At 37.3% G+C, this 23,287-nt stretch overlaps 1 protein-coding gene across 1 annotated transcript in view; it reads right to left on the bottom strand.

The window, feature by feature from the left end:
- Positions 1–10,712: 10,712 nt before the first annotated feature.
- The window catches only part of LOC102876471 (WD repeat-containing protein 37-like), an 84,288-nt gene continuing 71,713 nt past the window's right edge, over positions 10,713–23,287 (bottom strand). The window contains exons 10-12 of the mRNA XM_006888955.1: positions 14,382–14,516; positions 13,744–13,858; positions 10,713–10,844 (exon numbers count right to left, since the gene is read on the bottom strand). Of these exons, the coding sequence (XP_006889017.1) occupies positions 10,713–10,844; positions 13,744–13,858; positions 14,382–14,516 (382 nt within the window). The remainder of the gene's footprint in view (positions 10,845–13,743; positions 13,859–14,381; positions 14,517–23,287) is intronic.

Genomic DNA, 23,287 nt, shown 5'->3' with positions numbered 1-23,287 from the left:
TAAGACTGAGAAAAACTGGATAAATTATGTATACTGCATTGAAACAGATGAGGGAGACAATAAATTAAAAGTGATATATGATAGGGTATTATAGTTATCACAAGAGTCCAGAATTAAGGGTGCATAGTGGAGTGTACCTGGGGCGGTGGGAAGAGTGTTTGTATACCAAACAAAGAATTTAGCTTTTACTTTTTCAAAGAGAGGAGCAAACTGGGGGGTGGGAGGGGCTCGGCAGGGAAAAAAGTGCAACAATGAATGAATGGAAATCCAAAATCTCTGTAAATGTTCATTAAAATTATGAAAACAAATTTTTTTTAAAAAGAATTTAATCAGTTGGATTGTAGTATCTCATAAGGACAAATACTACTTAAGACCATTATTGCAAAAATAGAAGGATAACTTGTAAAAAGTGTATAAAAATCCAAAGGTGCAAAGTGACAGAAAATAGGGGAAGAGGTATTCCAGTAGGAAAATAGAATTTGGTGGGAACAGTAGTAAAATAATAAAATACAAAGGTCGGGTCATCAACGGTGATTAATTTTACAAAACACAATGTGTATGAGTAATTGAAACACTGTGAACGAAGCAATGTGTGAAACAGTGTACACATGAATGAAACACCATGTGTACAAATATTTTATGTAAATCAACACAAACATTTTTTAAAAGCTAAAACCATAATAACTGCCAGCCTTATTGTTGGTAGTGCACCTCCCAGCCAACTTAGATAGTTAAGCTCCTTATTGAGGTGTTTGGTAATATATTTCAATGGTTCCAAAATAAAAGAAATGTAACAAAAGGAATCCATTCCATACAGTTCATCATTTCCCAACCAATCCCCTTACAGGTCACCACCTTTACCAGCTTCGTTTATCTCCTCAGTCTGTTTCAGTGAAATTCCTTGAGAGTTTTATTTGACAACATTAACAAGAGTAATCGGTATTTCAATCCCTTGTGTAGACAATAAAAGAAATTCAGATCACTAATGATGAGGGCCTTGGATGCGCTCACCAGTCTATGCTAGGAAATTTGGAGGATAGCTATGTGGCCAACAGATTGGAAGAGGTCCATATTTGTTCCCATTCACAAGAAATGTGATCCAACTGACTGGAAAGTATTGAACAGTATCATTAATATCATATGCAAGCAAAATACTGCTTAAGATAATTCAAAAATGGCTAGAACACATAGAGAACTGCCAGAAGTACAAGCAGTATTTAGAAGAGTCTGTGGCACCAGGGATATACCATTGCTGATACCTGATGGAGCCTGGCTGAAAATAAAGAATATCAGGGGGGAAAAAATGTGTATTTCTGCTTTATTTATTATGCAAAGGCATTTGATTGTATGGATCATAACAAATCATTGCTGACATTGAGAGAAAAATGGGAATCCCAGGGCACTTGTTTTCATGTAGAACCTCTACCTTGACCAGGAGTTTATTGTGCGAACAGAGCAAGGAAACACTGTGTGGTTTAAAATTGAGAAGGGAGTACTTCAGGATTGTATTCTCTCTCCCTACCTATTCAATCTATATGCTGAGCAAATTATATGAGGAGTGGGACATCAAGATTGAAGGGAGACTCATCAATAACCTGTGTTATGCAGATGACACAATCTTGCTTGCTAAAGGTAAGGAAGACTTGAAGCACTTAGTGCAGAAGATTAAGGAATGCAGCATTTCAGTATAGATTGCATTTCAATATCAAGAAAACAAAGATTCTTACCACTGGACCAACAGGCAGTGCCATGATGGAGGGAGAAGAGCTTGAAACTGTCAACAGCTTCCTCTTGCTTGGATCCACAAATAACACTTTTGGTATGAGCAGTCAGGAAATAAGGAAATGCATTGTACTGAGAAAATCTGCAGTTAGGGACTTCTCCAAATTATTGATGAGTAATAATGTCAGTTTAAGGACTAAGGTCCTGAGTCTGATTCAGGCCATAATTTTTCCAGTTATTGGCTATGCATCTAAGTGCTGGACAATGAATAAAGATGACAAAAAAAGAATTGACACCTTTGAGTTGTTGTGTTGGAGAAGAGCACTAAATACTCCATGGACGGCCAAGAGAACGGCCAGATATGTCTTAGAGAAGGTGCAACCAGAGTGTTCTTTGGAGCCAGGAACAATAGGACTTCGCCTCACATACTTGGAGCATGTTGCTAGGAAGGGCTATTCTTTGTAGAAGGACGTGATGCTAGGAAGGGGTCGGCGAAAGAGAGGAAGATCCTCAACCAGGTGGATTGCCATTGTAAGGGGCTCTTGTGTGTCTGGAAGTGTGAGGACGGCACAGGATACAACAGGGTTGAGATCTTTTGTCACTATGAATCATACTAAACTCGCCGGCACCTAGCAACAACAGCAATGGTAATCTTTAATTGTTTTAAAAAAATAGCTCTTTGTTGGGATTCTGCCAACTTTCAGTCAGCATTTCTTCCGGACTTTTCTTCTTTTGCTAATCTTTCCTGAAGTGCTCTCAGTAGACTAAATATACCAATAAAAACTACTTTTGTTTATCCCTGAAGTATCTTACTGTGCATTTATTCTTGAAAGATAGCTTTGCTAACAACTCTAGGTATTTTCTCTTTAAAACACTTCACATTTTTCTCAGACTGTGAAGCATTGCTATTGGGTTTATAATTGCAAATTTATAGAGCCTTTCAGTTCTAATTCCACAGTTTTGAAGACAGAGCCATCTTAGGAGGTTAGGTGCACATTTTGGCCTCCCCCATCCCCTGTCCAATCAGCTGAGGCCATGTGAAAAGCCCTGGTGGTGGTTAGCAGTGGCTAATTCCTCAACTGCTTATCAAAAGGTTTGTGGGAGAAAGATATGAGAGCCTGCTCATAGAAAGATACAAAAATCAAAACCAAAAAAATCTTGGACTCAACATCATCCATCAGTCTCACCTCTGAACGACCCCCCTTCAGTTCTGTGTGTCTATAAATCTTAACAGGAGGATACTGTCCATCTTCCTCAGAGGAACTGTTAATGGATTTGAACTTCTAGAGAGGCAGGTATTTATTTAGTTGCAAAAGGTCCTACAGACTAAACCATCAGTGTCTTGTTAAAATGTTATTATTTGCTGTTGAGTTAGAACCTATTCCTAGCTGATGCTCCAGTGAGTTTTCAGAAGGCACTGGAAGAGATTACCTTTCTCCCACAGAGCAGCTGGTAAATTTGAACTATGTGCCTTTGGGTTTGTAGCACAATTCATTACCTCTAAGACACCAGAGCTCCCCTCTTTAAAGACTGCTGTTGTTATGTACCATCAAGTCATAGCTGAGTCATAACTGAGCCCTCCAATGGGTTTTCAGAGGCAGTAAATCACATGAAAGGAGATGGTCCATCTTTCTGCGACAGAGTAGCTGGTGGATTTGAAACGTGTACCTTCATCTTGGCAGCACAGGTAGCAAACTCTATAGGGTGTTTTGCTCTATAAAGTTGCTCTTTGTCAGAATCAACTCAATGGCAACAGATACAACCATTCATTAATCATAGAGTGACTGTGAAGATGATACAAGCCCCCCCCCCAAAAAAAAGAATGTGAGACAGTGTTGCTGGAATGGTGATAAAATATCCTACCGTTACAGACACATATAAATTTAAATAGGAGGACTTCACCTCGGAGTCAGTGGGTAGTACAGTTATTATATATTCGAGTGTCCAAAAATTGGTGGTTCATGTCCATGCAGAGGACCATCAAACCAATATAAAATGTTTTAAAAACAAAATATTAGTCACTGAAAGCCCTTATGGAGCACAGTACTCTAACATGCATCTGGTTGCTATGAATCAGAATCAGTTCAAAAGCAAATCATCTAATTCATAATTGGAATTTCCCAATACATTGCTTTATCACTTTTTTTTTAAATGGGGGGGGGGGAAATTTCAACATATTTTGTCAGTACTTGAAACACCCACTGTGCATAGTAAAGAATGCCTGTAGAGTTGAAGCTGCATCTTCAGTGATAACAGCATCTTTCATTAATGTGTTCTGAATTGGGGGGGGCGGGGGCGGGGGGAGAACCCTTCCTTCCAGCCAGGACTGCCTATCCTACTTCCCAAACAGACCACAAATCCATCCTCTGAACTCCATCCTGACACCAGCATAGCCCTGGCAGCCACCTCTTTCAGGCACGTTACCACTGGATTGCCGGCTTCTAATCTTGACTCTCCAGTCTCTCCCCACAAGGCAGACAGAGGCCTTCAAGTTCCACCCCTGCTGAAATCCCTCTGAAGGCTCTCCAGTGCAGAGAACAAAGCCCAATCTCCCCCAAGGCCTGTATGATATGGTGCCTGGTTATCACTCCAACCTTATCTTGGGCGACTCATCCCTCACCCTGCTGGTCACGCTGTTCAGTTCTAGAATGTGCCAAGCTTTTTCCAGCCCAGGTTCTTGCACTTGGTAATCTTCTGCCTGAAAGTGTTCTCCTCCCTCCTTCTCAAGGCAGGTTATCAAACCCTACATGTAAGTTTAAATGAGATCTCTTTGGAGGGCTTTTGACCAAATTACATAGTCATTCACTTACTCTCTTATCCTATAAGGCATAAATGGGCCCCTAAAAAAAACTATCTTTTGTGCACATCGAATGGCTCTTATAGTGCCAAAGATGTCATCTATCTTTATTTTAACCAAAAGATTAACAAAAGCTATTTTAAAGTTTCAAATTACACAATATTTCTGATTACAATTTTAGCTTTTTCCTGCTGTAATATAGACCATTGTTTGTATGTTGCACATAGTAATTACATATTCTCAATCTCTAAAATAATTTTTAAAAGTTCTAATTAAGACTTCACAAAAGAAGACATTCAGATGGCCAACAACCACATGAAGAAATGTTCAAAATCCCTAGCCTAGCTCTAAGAGAGATGCAAATCAAGACAACGATGAGGTATCATCTCACCCTAGTCAGAATAGCAAAATTTAACAGAACGGCAAACATCAAATGCTGGTGAGATTGTGGAGAAACTGGAACCCTTATTCACTGTTGGTGGGAGTGTAAAATGGTGCAACCCTTGTGGAAGGAAGTATGGTGCTTTCTCAAAAAGTTGCAAATAGAGATACCATTAGACCCAGCAATTCCACTACTGGGAATATAACCCAAAGAGACCATAACTGACATCCAAGCAGATATATGCACACCCATGTTTATCACAATCACTTGTTACACATCAGAGAGTTGGACAATGACCAAGGAGGATAGAAAGAGAATTGATGCCTTTGAGCTGTGGTGCTGGAGAAGAGTATTGAAAATACCATGGACTGTTAGGAAAACAGATTCGTCCTGGAAAGGGTTAAACCAGGTGGCTCCCTGGAGGCAAGGATTCTGAGGCTCTGTCTAACATACTTTGGACATGTTGTGAGAAGAGACCGGTCCTTGGAGAAGGACATCATGCTTGGGAGGGTGGAGGGACAGCACAGGAGGGGAAGGCTCTCTATGAGGTGGATTGATTCAGTGACTGGGATAATTGGAATGGGAGTGTCAGAAGACAGTGCGATTGGCACAGGACAGAGCAGAGTTTAGGGCTGTTGTACATAGGGTCATAACAACAACATGTTTATCGCGGCTTTGTTCACAACAGCAAGGAGTTGGAAACAACCCAGGTGCCCATCAACAAATGAATGGATAGAGAAGCTGTGGTATATTCACTACGCTGCACTGAAAAACAAGGAACTCATGCAATATTATTCAAAATAGGTGAGTCTGGAGGACACTATGCTGAGTGAAATATCTCAGTCGCAAAAGGACAAATATTGCATGGGGCCACTGCTGTAAAATGGGACTGATATCAGGGTTGGGCAAGACTGAAAAAAAAAACCTGGATAAATTATGTATACTGCACTGAAACAGAGGAGGGAGAGAATAATTTAAAAGCGACGTATGACAGGGTATTATGTTTATCACAAGAGTCCACAATTAAGATTGCATAGTGAAATGTACTTGGGGCAGAGGGAGAGGTGCGGGGGGGGATTGTGTACCAGGGAGAGAGTGTTTATTTTACTTTTCAAAGAGAGGAGCAAACCGGGGTGTGGAGGAGAGCTGGGCAGGGAGAGAAGTGCAGCAATGAATGAATGGAAATATAAAATCTCTGTAAATTTCATTAAAATTATTTAAAAACATTTTTTTAAAAGTTCTAATTAAGGAAAAGCTGACAGAATTAATGAATTGCTCTTATGTGCAGCCTAGTCAGAACGCCCCATCGGTTTTCGAGATTGTGAATCAACAGAAGGAGATTGCGTGTTGACTGCCCTTCTTTCGGCTGTGGAGCAGCTTTGAACAGCCTGCCTTTGGGTCGGCAGCCCAGCTCTTTACCTAAAAGCAGGCTGTTCAAATCTACCAGCTGTCCCACAGGAGCACATGTCACAGTTCCATTAACTTACAGATGCTGTTGTTACGGTTCCTCAAGCCAGTGCCGACAGACACACAGTCGGCTTTTCAGAGGCTGTAAATTGTGTGGGAGAGGACTGCCCATCTTTCTCTTGAGGAGGAGGAGGAGTGAATTTGAACCACATGCTTTCAAACTGACAATGCAACTCTTTACAACTAATCCACCAGGGCTTCCTGATTCAGGGATAGTGAAACAAAATTACAGTGATGCAAGCATTGATTATTCATTCTGTCAACTTTTACATGTAATTGAAGGTATAATTACAAAACCTGGCCAATAACCACATGCTATTTGAAGAGCAAGGTAAGAAAATTAAATGGTGGAGAAATTTCTACTCTTTGGGCAACCGAAAGTACTCCAGATGATTATGCAATTTATGGAGCTTTACTAGGGCTGAAAATAAGGATCCAGTGACAAGCAAGAAAATATTCAGCAGCATTTCAACATCTTTTGAGGTTTCTTTAACCATAATACTTCAATTAGATAAAAATAAGATGATACTTCAGTAATTATATGCTATGCATCAGAAAGCTGGACAATGAATAGGGATGATAGGAGAATTGATGCCTTTGAGCTGTGGTGCTGTTATTGAATATACCATGGACTGCTAGGAGAACAGACAGGTTCATCTAAAGAGGGTGAGAGCAGGCTGCTCCTTGGAGGCAAGGATTCTGAAGTTCCGTCTGACACACTGTGGACATGCTGCAAGAAGGGACCAGTCCTTGGAGAAGGACATCATGCTTGGGAGGGTGAAGGGACAGGAGGAAGACTCTCAATGAGATGGATTGATTCCATGTCTGGGCTTATGGGGGTAGGTGTTTCAGACACAGTAAGATTGGCTCAGGATAGAGAAAGGTTCAAAGATGTTGTAGAGGGCTGCTATGAATCTCAAGTGATTCAATGGCACATGACAAAAACAGTATTTCAGCATCTTCTGAGGTTCCTTTATATATACTTAAATATTATACTTTATATATCAATTAGATAATAGCATAATGATACTCCAATAATCACTACCAATCTTGACTTGCATTCTCTAACAGAAAATAATTTCTTACTACTTTTATTTTAGCTTTCAAAAAAGCTTAACTGTATTAATAATACAAGAATTTCTGATATAAGGAATAATTTTGCAAAAAAGCCTATACTATGCCTCTTAACTCCTTCAGAAATTTCCTATGGGAATGAAGAAGCATAACTACATTAACATTTTATTTTCTAGTAAGATAGCAAATATATTTTTATTCCATAGTTAAAGTTCTTCAAATGGGCATATTATAATTAATTTGTCCAATTTCTTTGTAATTGTGGTATTTACATAGACATTAACGTTTCACCAAAGCAAAGAATGAATAAGCGAAAAATACTTTTCCGATAACATAAAACTTTCATAATAATTATGGAACATGTTTAATGAATTTCATATTGCAATGAAGACATTGAACACATAAAAATAATTACATCAATACAATAAAAACAATTGATTCCACATAAGACTTATAAATGCATACTCTTTCTCCTAAAAAAACCATTATTTTTCACAGATTGAAGCAACAAATGATTTACAAAGGATTTCTCAAATTCCAAAATATGTACAGAATTTAGATTCGACAAAAACCAATGTGCACTGGTTGAGAAAAAACATTGCTCTGTTCAACAACATATTTCAAATAAAATTCTCTATCATTACACATTGTTCAATTATCACACATTTTCCTTCTATTAGTAAATGAAATCCTGGACATGTCGGCATACAAGACAAAACCATTCCGATTTCAAAACACTATTCCAAATGATAGTACATGTGACCAGCAACACGACGTAATTTGAGCCACACATAGAGATATATACACACACATACAAAAATCACTATCCCCAATCTCCCTTAAGACTTGCTGAAATGAACACTTATGGCCAACAAGTAGCAATTGAATAAAATCAAGTTGAAAGATGACACAGTAATTAACAGAGTAACTATTATCCTGCTCCTGAGAACTCTGCTCTAGCACCATTAGGGCTTGTTCACCATCTGTGAAAATGAGTAAAGAGACTCATTTCTGGTGTCAGAGGTTGGTCCCTCTAGTCAGTGACAGGAAAGGGAGCAGCTCTTGGCAGTGAAGGTAGGATGCACAGATCTAAATAGCCATCATGGGAGGGGAAAAAGAATTTTTTAAAAAAGGTATATATATGAAAATTTCAAAATTGTTTTAATCTGGCAGAGATTTGGTTAAGTTTGATTTTGTTATTGTGGACATTTTTTTAATATCCCTAACAATTGCATCTAGACTTTCTAATTAAGGTAAAAAGAACCTAAGCACATAGTTTCTGCAGTTTATCATTCAGAACTCCTCTTACACTTCTTCCTTTGGCTATGCGGTGGAGTGAGAAGAGATATGGCAATAAAATAGTTCATTATAAGACAAAATTAGGCCACAGTAAATATTTTCTAATAGTACAGGACTGCCTCAAGCACAATTCACTTGGAATAGTAGTTGCTGAAAGTGAAGTTCTAGCCCATGGCAAGCTTGACTTCAGTTCTCTGAAACAGGGTGGCTTACGTGACCATAAAATGCCAGACTTTAGAGATACTTTTTTTTTTAAGCTTTAGAAAGAAAAGTTCTCTGAAACATTTGTTTGCCCCTTAGTTAGTAAACGCAACTCTGTCTTGGTTATTTTGGGGCCCTGTCTACGCTCCCAGGCCTGGGTTAACCAGCTGCGAATTATTCAAATACTTGAGCTCCTAGATTACTGCAACTAATACTAGATAATGTAAGAAACATGCCAATAAAAGAGGCAGGTTTTCACTCTTGAGAAGCTTCACTGAAAGTTCTATTTAATACTACACCTAACCAAACAGCTTAAACCAATTTCCAAATTCTGTACTATCCTGTGCGACAAGACATGAGAAAACAAGTGGGGGGGTCACCCATGATAATCTTAAATATTACCTTTTGTGCCTCTCCAAGTGAACATTTTTAAAAGGTTAAAAATAGGAAGGGCACTATGCTGAGATGTGTCCTTATCAAAACTACAAGTCAATAAGAAACATTAACTAACAAATATCAGATGAACTAGAATTTCTAGGAAGGCAAGAATAACAGGCACACACACACAGTAGTAGGATTGGCACTGATAGGTGTCCCAGCTAATAAAGACAAGAGCATTTTGTGACCTACACATTAATCGTTTGTGGTTATGACCTGACTAGCCTAACTGATGAACCGTCAGACACATTTGGTATGATTGTCTTTCTTGCCTTCTAAACCGAATTCAATATTCCAGCTATAAATCAAAGTGCTTTAACTAGGCAACAACAAGACTCCAAAATTTTCCAAATACATTTATTTTTGAGGTAGTACTCATTTATTTGCATTGTTGGCTCTCAAATACCACCAAGGAAGTGAACCCATTTAGAAATATGCAAATCAAAGGTGTAGAAAATAAATAAGATTTTGATATCAGGTAGCAGGTCCTTCTTACAAAGGTTAAGTCACATTCAATGGATAAGTCATTTGAAACTTCCATAAATTGTTTATAACCATGGCTATAAACTAAAGTGCTTGAAATTTTGCTTCAATATACTTCAGTGATTAGAATAATTTTATTTTAGAATTTGCTAATCTGAGACCACAGGAGATTGAAATAATTTCCTATAAAAAGAGCAGAACATGTTTTCTTTTCAAAAGAAACTTTCTGAATGTTTCAAACTCCACATTCTAGGCTATTTTTTTTTTCCAACTTCTCAAATCCAGGGTAGTTTTTTACAGAACTGTAAAAGAAATTAGAGTTGAAGTTGAATTACACAATAGCACATGCTAAAACTTCATATAGAAGGTAAACATGAAATCTTTGATCATCACTGCCATTCATTATCCAACTCAAATTTAGCTCTGCAATCTTTTCATGAATACAAGGTAGATATGTATAATTATTCCAGAAAAAAATGTAACAGACTTCTATATTCCTTAAAATAAGTACATAGGTTTCACATTTGATTCCCACAAATGTAATGCCCTACTATTTCTGTCAAATACTAAATAACTCATGAGCATTTCAAGTGCTGCATGGGAAGTGAACTTCATTTCTACTGACCAGAGGATCTCAATATACAAAAGGCCACACACGAGACAAAAATAAGGAGAAAATATGATCACGTTTTCCTGTACATTTCATGCAAACTCGGTACACGGTGAAAAGAACAGATAAAACACTCTTTTCAGGGTCAAACTCTCACAGAATGGCAGATTAATATGCAGATATGTCTGCACCAGTTAAAGGTCCATGGCAAACAATGAAATAAAGGAGTATTAGCTCTCTTATTTTTCTTGTAACAAGGCAGGGATGTTTATGTTCCAGCCAATGGCTTGCCTATCAAATCCACAAGTAAACAGATTGCATATGGGGTGATCTTCACTCCAAGCTGAACAGCATACCATTCTTCTATGGCCCTGTTAACAATCAGACAAACCCAAATTAGTGTATTATCCTGAAAATATATTCCAAATGTTATAAACTTCAACATATTAAAAACTACATGACTCAAAGCAAAAAATTTCTTTAAAAAAAGCAAACAAAAAAAAAATCCTCAAAAGAGAATACTCAAAGTGGGCCAAAAATGAGAAAGCCAATGAGAGAATTAACTAATGCACTGGTAGAAAAGTTCAGATAAAGTAAGATTAAAACATAAAATATTTAATACGCTGCATATAAACATATTTTCAATTCTTTAAGAAAAATTACAGCTAGATAGGAAAAAATTACCAATTTTTTTAAAGTTTGATAAAAAAATGAGGCTAGTTGATATTATGGAATAAACTAAATAAAAACCTAAAGATTACAAATACCATTAAAATAAGCAATCGGTGAAAGTAGATAAGCATTCAACTTAATGCATGAAAGTACATCTGCAAGCAGTGCCTCAGAACTTATTCCTCATTCCTAAATTAATGATGCTCTTAACACTATTATTTTAGCATGAAATAGAGTGTAAGAAATAGATTTGAAAGAAAATGACAGAAATCTAGTAAGTGAAAGTAATACTCAAAAAGTGGTACTAAATTTCCTCTGTAAAAATCATGAAATAAGTTCTTAAGCATACGGAAAGAAAATTATGTTGTTGTTCTTGCATATCATAGAGTCGAAACCAACCCATTGTTGACTCTATTAGTGTGACCTAGTACAAGGGAGGAGACTGCCCATCCTTCTCCTGTTGAGCAGCTGGTGGCCTCGAACCACGGGCCAGCTTCTTGCCAGTAGACCGCCAGGGCTCCAGAAAACTGATAGGCCACAAAAAATCTAATTCTTTTGAGAAAAAAAGGCCACTTCCAAAAGATAACAAACGTTATCTTCTTTGTTAATAATCACTAAAAAAACAAATACTACATCCATTAATTTAGTTGAGTAGTAAGCTAACCTCTGCAGAATTATTAAAAATTAGAAACTCAGTATCTTCAATAGAAAAACACTGAAATCAGCTGTTAAATAACTTGAGTAGGAGGAAACAACTACATGGAGCTCACAGATAGTTTGGGGAAAAAGAGAAGTAGAGCTAAATAGTGGCAATTCTAGAAGATAAATCTCTTAATTTTTTAAATTCAACACTTTCATCTAATATCCTAGACATAAGTCCTATATCTGTACAGAACTAAAAAAAGTCCCAGAGAACAAAGAGATTTTTAAAATGTTCCATACCCTCCAGGGAGAGTCAAAATAACACATTCGCATAATAAAAGCTCTGACTGGCTTGCAATAAAAAAAATCCTGTTTAAGTTTGTTTAAACCAACACTTCACAAATTTATCAGATCAGTTTTTTGTGGCGTTGTATATTTTATTGTTGGTTTTGTTGGGGTTTTTTTTGTCATTTCTCTTAACATTCTACAGAATGTTGCTTTTCTTGTAATTGTTGGGATGTGTCACTTAAATTTTCCCCAAAGGGTACAATTTCAAATGAAAATATGTTGTTAGTCTCATTCACTCTAACTACCAAAATTGCAAATAAGTGTTTCTTTTTCCTTTTAAAATCTCCCAGTTGAAAGGAACAAGAATGACAGAAGCCCGTGAGTTATAGCTGTGGTTTTGTGACACTGAAAAACATATTTTCTTTGAAGAAGTGTTACTACAAGTTCACAGTGCAGTTAACTATAATTTATTAATCTTCAAAAATATATCTAACTCATTTCCCGTAACAGAATTCAGTAATTTCAACAAGGTCGAATGCTGGGGAAAACTAAACAAGAAACCCACTACACAGAATCAGAACCACAAACTACAACTTACGACTAATCTTTTTGAAGTAAATATTTGTCTGTAATAAAATTACATGAATTCCTATAAACCTATTTCAAAATGCAAACTTTTGATATTCCTTAGCAATTTACACATATAGAAAGCACTTAGAATATTTTATTGTGTTTAGGATGCAGCTTAGATAAGAACTGGCAAAATGTAAAAATAATTCTCTTGTTGTCCTTGTTAAGTGCTATCGAGTCATAGGCGACTCATAGAGACCCTATGAACGAAAGTCCTGGACACCTGTATAACTTTTGTTCTTTCTCCAGGTTCCAAGGGTTTCCAGAAGCAAGCTATTACAGACATGGATGCCACTCCTTAGACAAGTCAATAAATAGCTTTATTCATGAAAAATTTTCCAGTTACTTAAAATACTTTCAATACAAATACAAATACTTTCAATATAATTTTTCAGTGACTTAAAGTACTTTCAATACTTTTTCTATGATGTGAACTTGAAGAAAAGACAAGCAACTTCTAACAGTACATCTGTGAGCTGTTAAAGAGAAGACTGGCTGAAACAGCTTTGTATTAAGTGACAGCATTTTCAGGAAGCTGATGAATCTCATTTAAAGAAATGATATCCTGGTGACATATCTATTTAACTATCCTTGGCCTATAGTTTTTGATGTACAAATGGACTTTGAGGGTTTATGCAGTGAAATCACTACTAGTGGAAATCAATACAGTGGCAATGTATAAATGTGTGTCACTGGTAGAGAATGCTCTATTTAAAAAAATGCTGGAAAGTGGTTAGTCAGTCAAGGATCTGCATTAACCCACACACACATACAGCTGGAGGGATCAGGAGATGCACTCATTTATAAAGAAAAGGATTTATTCTCTTTCATCACACAGATCTTAAGATATTCATAAGAAGTCAAAAGAAAAAGAGAAAAACGGAGTGATATGAGGAAGCTCTGCCTTGACAGGTTGAAGTATATCACCTTCTATTTGCTTTAGACTTCCATAATCTAACAAATAAAGTTCCAAGGCCTTCCCTAATTTTCTTTAGGAACATATATTGTATCTTTTCAAGCAAAAAATATCTTTATTACCTGTCTATTGCTTCGAGGAAGCCTCGCTAATCGCACTCCTGACATATCAAATAATCTAACTTGTCGGTTGTCATGTGGAAGGGCAATGATTTTTTGGCCAACACAGACATTAATCCTACAAAGATAAAGGTTGAGAATGATTAAAACAGTGACAAGTTTTTGAGTTTACAAAGAATGATGCAACAGGCTATTAAATATTCATATTTCAAGGCATAGTATATTACCAAATTATAAGCATTATCTGACCACAAAAATAAAGGAATCACATTACTTATACGCAACTATAGATATACATGCTGACACCAGCCCACACATACACTCAACACCCATATTACTGAGAGGTAGATGCAGATCCACTCCCTCAAACTGAACATTAATTCCCACATATTAAGTAAAGCAGACATTTTACAGCAACATATACATATACATGGTTTATTCTTATGAAGCCTGTTACCTCCATTTCTTTTTGTATTTCACTAGATTTATATCAGCAAGTCAATAAAATCTATTTCCCCAGGAAAGTAAATAGTTTTCCCAAGGCTTTATCAATTAAACACTCGATTTACATGGCATGCAATCACCAATTCAGAACTATTATGCAAGTCAAACATTTTGTGTAACAACTACTTTTATTTTACCTGTTAATGGCTGAGTCTGTACGAATTGTTGCTATTGGGGATCTCATATTTTTTAAATCCCAAACTTTCACAGTACGGTCATCACTGCCCGAGACAACATTATCTCCCACAGTGAACACAGCAGAGGTCACAGTGCTACATGCAAAAGATAACAAGAGTCAGAAGCCTGCAGAGTAAAATTCCTGCGTATTAACAATGGACATTCTCAACAACATATGGTAAGTTTGACGATGTTTTTAGAGACTCTGGTAAGCTAGGTTCAAATTATGTAAGATATGTGGAAAAACCATCTCAGAAGAAGTGATAGCCAGAATATTGTACAGGCGCGAAGATGGTGAGAATTAGTCTCACACACCTTGGGCATATTATCAGGAGGGGTCAGTCCCTGCAAGCCATCATGCTTGGAAAAACAGAGGATCAGTGAAAAAGAAGACCCTCAACAATGGGTGTAAGCAAATAGCATATGTTGTTGTTGTGTGCTGCTGAGTGGAAAACAACTCACAGTTGAGCATCCAGTGGGTTTTCAGAGGCAATAAATCTCACAGGAGGAGACTACCCATCCCTTTCTCTTGAAGCAGCTGGTGGATTCAAACCATGTCTTTGTGATTGCAATGCAGTTTCTGACCACTAGGTCATCACAGCTCCCTTATAGCATACAGCAGAGATTCTGAAGATGACCACCTAGACCAGGCAGGGTTTCAGGGTTTCATTCTGCTACATGTAGGGTCATGAGTTGGAGCCAACTCAATGGCACCTAAAAATAACATTCTATCCCCAAGAAATCAGCAAAGATGTTACCAGAAAAAGACAGAGACAGAATCAGCTACATTTCTATACATCTGTGTCTGATAGCAGAATATTAAAGGGGGGGGGGGACGGACGGACGGAATCTAACCGTAACTCTCAACAATTTGAATCCTAACATTGAGAAAAACTAATTCTAGAGTCACTGGCAAAGCTGGCAATGCAAAGTTATCAATATTACTGGCCGTGTCAGTAATTTTTCAGAGGGACATATGTCAGCTGCCTTGCCTCTAAGCTTGTATGTCATAGCCAAAACCAGTGAGGCTACTAACTCTTTACAGAAGCTTAAAACACTTGGAAACACATGGAGATCTGTTTATATAATCCAAGATAATGATTATATTTATTATTAAATATGTTTAAATAAAACATGGCTGTTGGGAATGGGTATGGGACAGAGAAGACACAACAATCCTGCTGAAGATCACAAGTACTACAGTATAAAAACAACAGTAAAAGGGGGGAAAGTTTCATTTAGCTTATTATTTTATAAATTGAGAAAAATATGCTGTGATTAATAATACTGTGATAAGTTTATTAAATATTATAGTCAATGGTTGAAATAAATTGGTTCAAAAATATGAGTAAGGAGAAATGTCATCACTTATATTCTACTGATCTTGGGAAACACTTGAAACATTCAAAGGAAAACTAATACTTCTACCTGCTAAAGTCCATTATGGGGAGGGGGGGAATGTACTCTCTTCCCATGCAATGTATGTTGTTGTTATGTGCTGTCGAGCTGCCTGTGACTCATAGCAACCCTGTGTACAGCAGCTCTGAAGTCTGCCCTGTCCTGAGCCAGATTCACTGACTCAGATACACCTACCCCCACTGCCTCAGTTACTGTAGCAATCCATCTAATACAGGGTCTTCCTCTCTTGCACTGGCCCTCCACCCATCCAAGCATGATCTCTGAAAACCCACTGAAGGGTCAGCTATGAGTCGGTTCCAACTTGACAGTACATAACAAAGCCTATGGCAATAGTTGTAGAAATTAATTAGCAATGCTATTTTCTCAATCATAGGAAAATTACCTCTCGTAGTGAGGAAAGAAAAAAAATCACAAGGAGAAAAAATTCAGAATAAAAGCAACATTTGAAATAGAAAAGGCTAAACTCAAATCCCTGTATGCACTGGTAATATTTAATAAAAACAATGCATTAATAAACTTATTTAAGTTTATTAAATGAGGATTGGAGTATCTTATTTTTGGTGTACCCTTTCAAATATGATCAACAATAAGTGTAAAGGACCTGCCTGCATGTTTATATTTCAGTATGTTGCTTAATAATACAGAAGAACTCACATGTATTCATTCATTTATTCAACAAGCTTTAATAGGTCTTAATCACTGTATAACAATTTAGAAAGTATCATTAATAACAAGTCTTACCATGATTGTCTGAACCATTAAAAAAAATTTATATTTTAGCCAAAGTTGGCAATGAATAACTACCAAATTTATTGGCTAATTTTTCTGAGGGACATATGTCAATAGCCTTGCCTCTAAGCTTGTATCTCATAGTCAAAAACACTGAAGCTAATAACTCTGAATAGAAGCTTAAAACACTTCTTCTAAGTTACTGAGATAATCCTACAAGACTACAAAAGCATGTAAATGTCCACCTATCAAAGCAATAGTATATTCTTATCTTCACAAATCATTAATTTAAATGGGCAAAAGCTTGATTTCTATATACTTGATTTACTAGTATACACTTTAACTGGGGGGCATGAACATTAATTGTGTGGGATTTAGTAATTTCAATTTAAAATGTCAGTTGTTCCTGTCACTTAGGCTGTACTGTAAGAACTTTACTTCATGCTCTATTTAGACTACTGACTGCAATTAGTACTATCTAGTCATTATGCCCCAATTTACAAAAGCCCTTTTAATATAAATGGACAATGAATTAAGTTCTAATTAAAACTAAGCTCTAAACAAAAAAAAAATATAAATAAATAAAAAGGAAAAAAACCTAAGCTCTATTGTATTAATAAAGTTTTTAAAATACAGTATCAGAGCCCAGTAAATTAATAAAAATACAACATAGCATTAGAATCAAGACATTTCCACAAAAATATAATAGAAAACAGAAACCTGGACTAGTCCAAATATCCCAGTAACAAAATTAGGGATTTAATATAATGGCAACAATTGTAGTTTAAGCTAAAAATCAGGAAATTGTCACAACAGATAAAGAACATTAAAGGGATCAAGTCAACAAAGAAATATAGTAATTATAAACATATATGCCCCAAACAACAGAACTCCAAATATATGACACCAATACTGACAAAAATGAAGGGGAAAATAGACAGTTCTACAGTATTTGCTTGAGACATCAATATACACCTTACAATAATGGAAAGGACATCTAGACAGAAGGTAGTAAGGAAAGAATAGACTTGAACCACGGTCTAAACCACGAAGCGGAGCTCTGGTGGCGTAGTTTGTGGGAAGTTGGGCTGCTAACTCAAACCTCACACTTCTCTGGTAGTTTGAATCCATCAGCATCTCCAAGGAAAATAGGCAATCATCTCTCATGTGAATTAGCCTTAGCTGGAAGCTCACTTGTGAGTCAGTTCTGACTTAATGGCAATGAGTTTGAGTTATCAAAGAAGGTATATATACCACTCAAGCCAAGAACAGATATTCTTAAATTTATGTGGACTATTGTCTGGGATAAACATATCTGGGACCACAGAACAAGTTTAAGTAAATATAAATATAATGAATTTTAAAAAAAATACTGAAATTGTACAAGATACCTTCTCTGAACTATAGTTAAATTAGGGCTGAAAACAAAAATTGGAAAATTCACAGAAATGTAGAAAGTCAACAATATACTCTTAAATAACCAGGCGGCCAAAGAAGAAATCACAGGGAAGTTAGAAAATATATAAAGATGAATGAAAATTAAAATACAACATACCAAAATACAGCAAGAGAAGTGCTAGTGGGAAACAGAAAAAACACAAATACCAGGGAGCTCTGGTGGCCTAGTGGCAAGAAGCTGCACTGCAATCCCAGAGGTACACGGTTAGAATCCACCAGATGCTCTGCTGGAGAAGGAGAGATCATCTCCTCCTATACCAGTCAGATCCGATTTGACGGTACACACACAAAAATAATAAAATCTTTAAAAAGATACAAATACTTATGTCAAAAGAAAGAAGAAATATCTGAAACAACTGAATTTATATACTTCAAGGAACTAGAAAAGCAAGCTAACCCCAAATCCAGCAAAAAGGAGGAAATACTAAACATTAGAAAAGAGACAACTGAAACAGAGAGCAGAAAATTAAAATGCAGGAAACTGAAAATGAGTTCTTTTAAAATATCAACCCAATTTACAATATATAGCCCTAGAGAAAAAGAAAAAGTCAGAAGATGCAAATTACTACAATGAGAAATGACACGAAAAGACGTTATCATCAACAGGGCTGTTGAGTGCTGTTGAGCACCTACAGACTGATGGCTCAATATTAACAGTGCAGTTACTGAAGGTTGAGGTGGCATCATTTGTTAAAAGAAGACAACAATAGAGCTATCCTTTCTTTCACTTAACCATTTAGTGTCATTGTAGGGTTATCAATTGGTCTGATTTCAAGATTATCATGTCTTAGGGAACAGAGAGGCCCAAGGAGAGAAAGGCAGGTAGGGGTATAGCTGGTAAGTAGTGCAGAACGAACACCTGCAACAGTACCAATCATATTCACCATCTCTTACGGGTACGGTTTGTGGTACCTCAAAAATAAATGCAATAGTAATATAAAAAATCACTGCTCATTGAACACTATAACAAATATAATAAGAATGAAAGTTTTAAATGCTGTGAGCATTACCAAATGTGACATAGAAAAACGTGAGGATACACTATCCTAAAAACTGAGCCAACAGGCTTATTGAAAACAGTATTATCACAAGCCTTCAATTTGCTGAAAAACAAAAAACACATTATCTGCAAAGTATCATAGAGTGAAATAAAATGAGGTACACTTGTACTGCAAATATAAAAAAAAACAAAGGGTTGCAAAGGGTCCACAGCCTTGAATTTGAAAATGTGTTCTTAGAACATAAAAAAGCATAAATATAAAAAGAAATACATTGAACTTCATTAAAATTGAAAAACTTTTGTATCAAAGGATATTACTTCAAAAATGAAGACAAACCAACTGTAAAGGGAAAAAAATATCTGCAAAACAGTATCTTACAAAGGTTAAGGCCCACATTCTACAAAGAACGGCAGCTCAACAGCAACAATACCACAAGAAATACCTAATTTTTAAAATGGGCAAGGAACTTGGATATGGATTTCTTAAAAGCTACAAAAGGCCAATATACACACAACAATATGTGTAAGCATATGTCAACCATAACAAATCATCTGTCTCCCTTGTTGTCATCATATTGGAGCCAAACCTTGGATGGCTGACCCTTCAACATGTTTTTGGAGGCTATGAACAATACGGGAGAACAAAGACTATCTCTCTCCTACAGAGTAGCTGGTACATTTTAACCACCAGAGAGGTGCCATCTGTGGGTTAGCAGCACAACTCCTTTCTTCCTGTCATGAATCATGATTTGAACCACCTGCCTTTGGATTGCTAGAACAACTCCTTACCCGCTAGGCCATAAGAAAACGTCATTTGTCGTTGTAGTTATATACCACTCAATTCGAACAAAGTCATAGTCAACCTTCCAGTGGGCTCCTAGTCACTGGAAATTGCACAGGAGGAGAACGACCTTCTTCCTACCACAGGGCATCTGATGGATTTGAACTGCATGCCTTTGTGTTGCCAGTATAGGTCTTCACCATTAGGCCACCAGAGCTCCTCATTAGTCATTGCTGTGGTAGAGGCAGAAAATCATATGAGAGGAAATTGTCCATTGAGCAGCTGATGGCTTTGAAATGTGAGCTTTTGGGTATGTAGGACAACTCCTTCTCTCATTAATCACTGTTGTTATGTGCTGCTGAGTCAACTCCAAGTTATAGCGACCCTATGTACAACAGTTCTAAGCCCTGCTCTATCTTGAGCCTATTTCATTGTCTCTGACACATCTACCTCCATTATCCCAGTCACTGAATCAGTCAATCCATCTCTGTCGCAGACCAAGGGTATTTTTGTAACTAATAATAATGAGACAGATAACCAGGAATGAGAAAAAAAAAAAAAGCAGAGAGTGTAAAAGACAGGGGTCCAGCAGTTCCAATGGCTGGAGCACCGACCTTCGCTTCCCTGTATCTTTACTGAAAATTATCAGGAAGTAAATCACAAAGAAAATTCAGTGCAAATGAAGCTAAGCTCTTTCTATTGAAAACCTTCCAAGAGTCCGATAAACCCTTAAGGACTGCCTTGGTGCCTCAGGATGAATTCCAGCTTGAACCCTGCCTCCCCCATATCCTGAAACAGCATTTGATTTATTATAAATATTTAGTATTGGCTTGGCTTCCCATACATTTCTCCAGGTCTGCCTCTCTTGCTGTGTCCCTTGACCCTTCTAAACATAATATCCTTTTCCAAGGACTGGTGCTTCCTTGCAATATGCCCAAAGTATGTGAGATGGAGCTTCAAAATCCTAGCCTCCCAGGAGAAGCCTGGCATCACTCTCTCCAGAACAGAACTGTATGTTCTTTCAGCAGTCCATGCATGGTATGTTTACTACTCTTTTCCAACACCACAACTCAAAAGCATTGATTCTTCTTTAATGCAAAGCAAAACCATCATGAGATGTCACATCTCACCAACTAAGAAGTCTTATTTTCTTAGACTGCTATAATAAAACACAAGTTTTTGGATTGAAGGAACAGAAACTTATTTTCTGGGTTTCTGAATTCACAGTGTCAGTTTGAAGAAAAGCTTTCTCTATCTGCTCTGGGGAGGAATCCTTGTCTCAACTTTTCTGACATTCTTCTTGACATTAGTTAGAGATCTCCCATTGGATCTTTTTTCCTCCCTATTTTTGCTTGCTTATTTCTGTACCTCAATCTGCTTTCTTATATCTCAAAAGGGATTGGTTGCCCCGAGACACTTTTACACTGATAAGACTTCAATAACATAACAAAGAAAATCCAATTCCCATTGAGACTAAATAGGTACAAAGATTAGGAATTACAACACACAATTTTAAGGGGCATGATTCAATCTTTAACAGCCTTTAAAAAAAAATAATAAAAGGAAAGGAAAATAACAAGTATTGGCACACACGTGAAGATACTAGAATCTTTCCACCTTGCCAGTGAGAATGTAAAATAGGCGACCATTATGGAAAAGTTTGGCAGTTCTTCTAAATTACTGTATAATCCAGCAATCTTAATTCTTTACACATACCCAAATGCTCAAACAGATCCTTTACTTCAATATTCATCATGCTGTTATGTGCCGTCGAGTCGCTTGCGACTCATAGCGACCCTATGTACAACAGCCCTAAACTCTGCTCTGTCCTGTGCCAATCGCACCGTCTCCAATACACCCATCCCAATTACCCCAGTCACTGAATCAATCCACCTCATAGAGAGTCTTCTCCTCCTGCGCTGTCCCTCCACCTTCCCAAGCATGATGTCCCTCTCCAAGAACCAGTCCCTCCTTACAACATGTCCAAAGTATGTTAGACGAAGCCTCAGAATCCTTGCCACCAAGGAGCCGTCCTGTTTAACCCTCTCCAGGATGAATCTGTTTATTTTCCTAGGAGTCCATGGTATCCTCAATACTCTTCTCCAGCACTACAACTCAAAGGCATCAATTCTCCTTCTATCTTCCTTAGTCATTGTCCAACTCTCTGATTCATAACAAGTGATTGCAAAGACCATGGCCTGTATCAGATGCACCCTAGTCTTCAGGGAGACACCATAGCTCTTCAGAACTTTGGAAAGGTCCCTAACAGCAGACTTTCCCATCGCAATATGTCTTTTAATTTCCTGGCTACTGGTGCCAAGAGTGTTGACTGTGGAACCAAGGAAACTAAAGCTGTGAACAATCTCAATCTCTTCACCATCCATCCTAATGCTGCCAATTGGCCCAGTGGTGATAGATGGAAGCAAACTAAGCACCCATTAACAGACACATTGACAAATAATATGTGATACATACATATAAAGATGTATGGTGGTATGCAGTTAAGTGCTTATGTGCTAAACAAAAGGTTGTCAGTTTGAACTCACAGGGGGGAAAGATGTAGCAGCCTACTTTCTGTAAAGATCTACAGCATTGGAACCCTACAAGGCAGCCTACTCCATGGAATCACTAGATAGCACATGTTTTTTATATACATACATACTGAGCAAAGCCAAACCCACTGCTATCCATTTGACTAACTAAAACCTCATCGTCTGTAAGTCAATTCTGACTCACAGTCATGCTCCATAAGGTTTCTGAGGCTATAAATCTTGACAGGAGGAGATGGCCTATTATTTTCCCCTGGATGGGCTGGTGGTTTCAAATCATCAACTTTTCAGTTTAATTTTGCAAGCTATGCCACCAGGGTCCTAATATGCATATTAAGGACTATTTATCTGCTATGTACTTGAGAGCTAGACAATGAATAACGATGACAGGAGAAGAATCCATGCCTTTGAGCTGTGGTGGCTGTTGGAGAAGAAAGCTGAGGACTGCCAAAACAACAAACCTTGAAGAAAGAGCAACCAGAATGCTCCTCAGAGGCAAGGATGGTGAAGCTTCCTTCATCTCACACACTTTGGGCATGTTTCTAGGCAAGGCTACTCCTTGGAGAGGGGCATGGAAAGGTGGAGAGTCAGTGAAAGAGAAGACCCTCAACAAGATGGACTGGTATAGTGACTGCAGCTATGGACTTAGGTATGTCGGGAATGATAGGATGATGCAGGACAGGAAAGGATTCAGATATGTTGTTCACAGGGTCGTTAAGATTTGTACTTCACATTACTTAACAACAACAGTAATAAAAAAGTTCATAAAATTTTGCAAACTGCTCTAACATGGATGGGCCTTGAAAACATCAGGCTAAATGTATCAAGAAAGACACACAAGAACAAATACTGTATTATTCTGTTCTATGAAACTTTGCTACTTCTACTTTCCTATCTGTGACAGGAAAGATCATATATTCAGAACACACA

The sequence above is a fragment of the Elephantulus edwardii genome, unplaced genomic scaffold (genome assembly GCF_000299155.1).
Source record: "Elephantulus edwardii isolate Elephantulus edwardi_28Jun2011 unplaced genomic scaffold, EleEdw1.0 scaffold00073, whole genome shotgun sequence".
In the NCBI taxonomy this organism is placed as follows: domain Eukaryota; kingdom Metazoa; phylum Chordata; class Mammalia; order Macroscelidea; family Macroscelididae; genus Elephantulus; species Elephantulus edwardii.
Note: the sequence above shows the minus strand (reverse complement) of the source record. Positions and strands in the feature narration are given on the sequence as shown.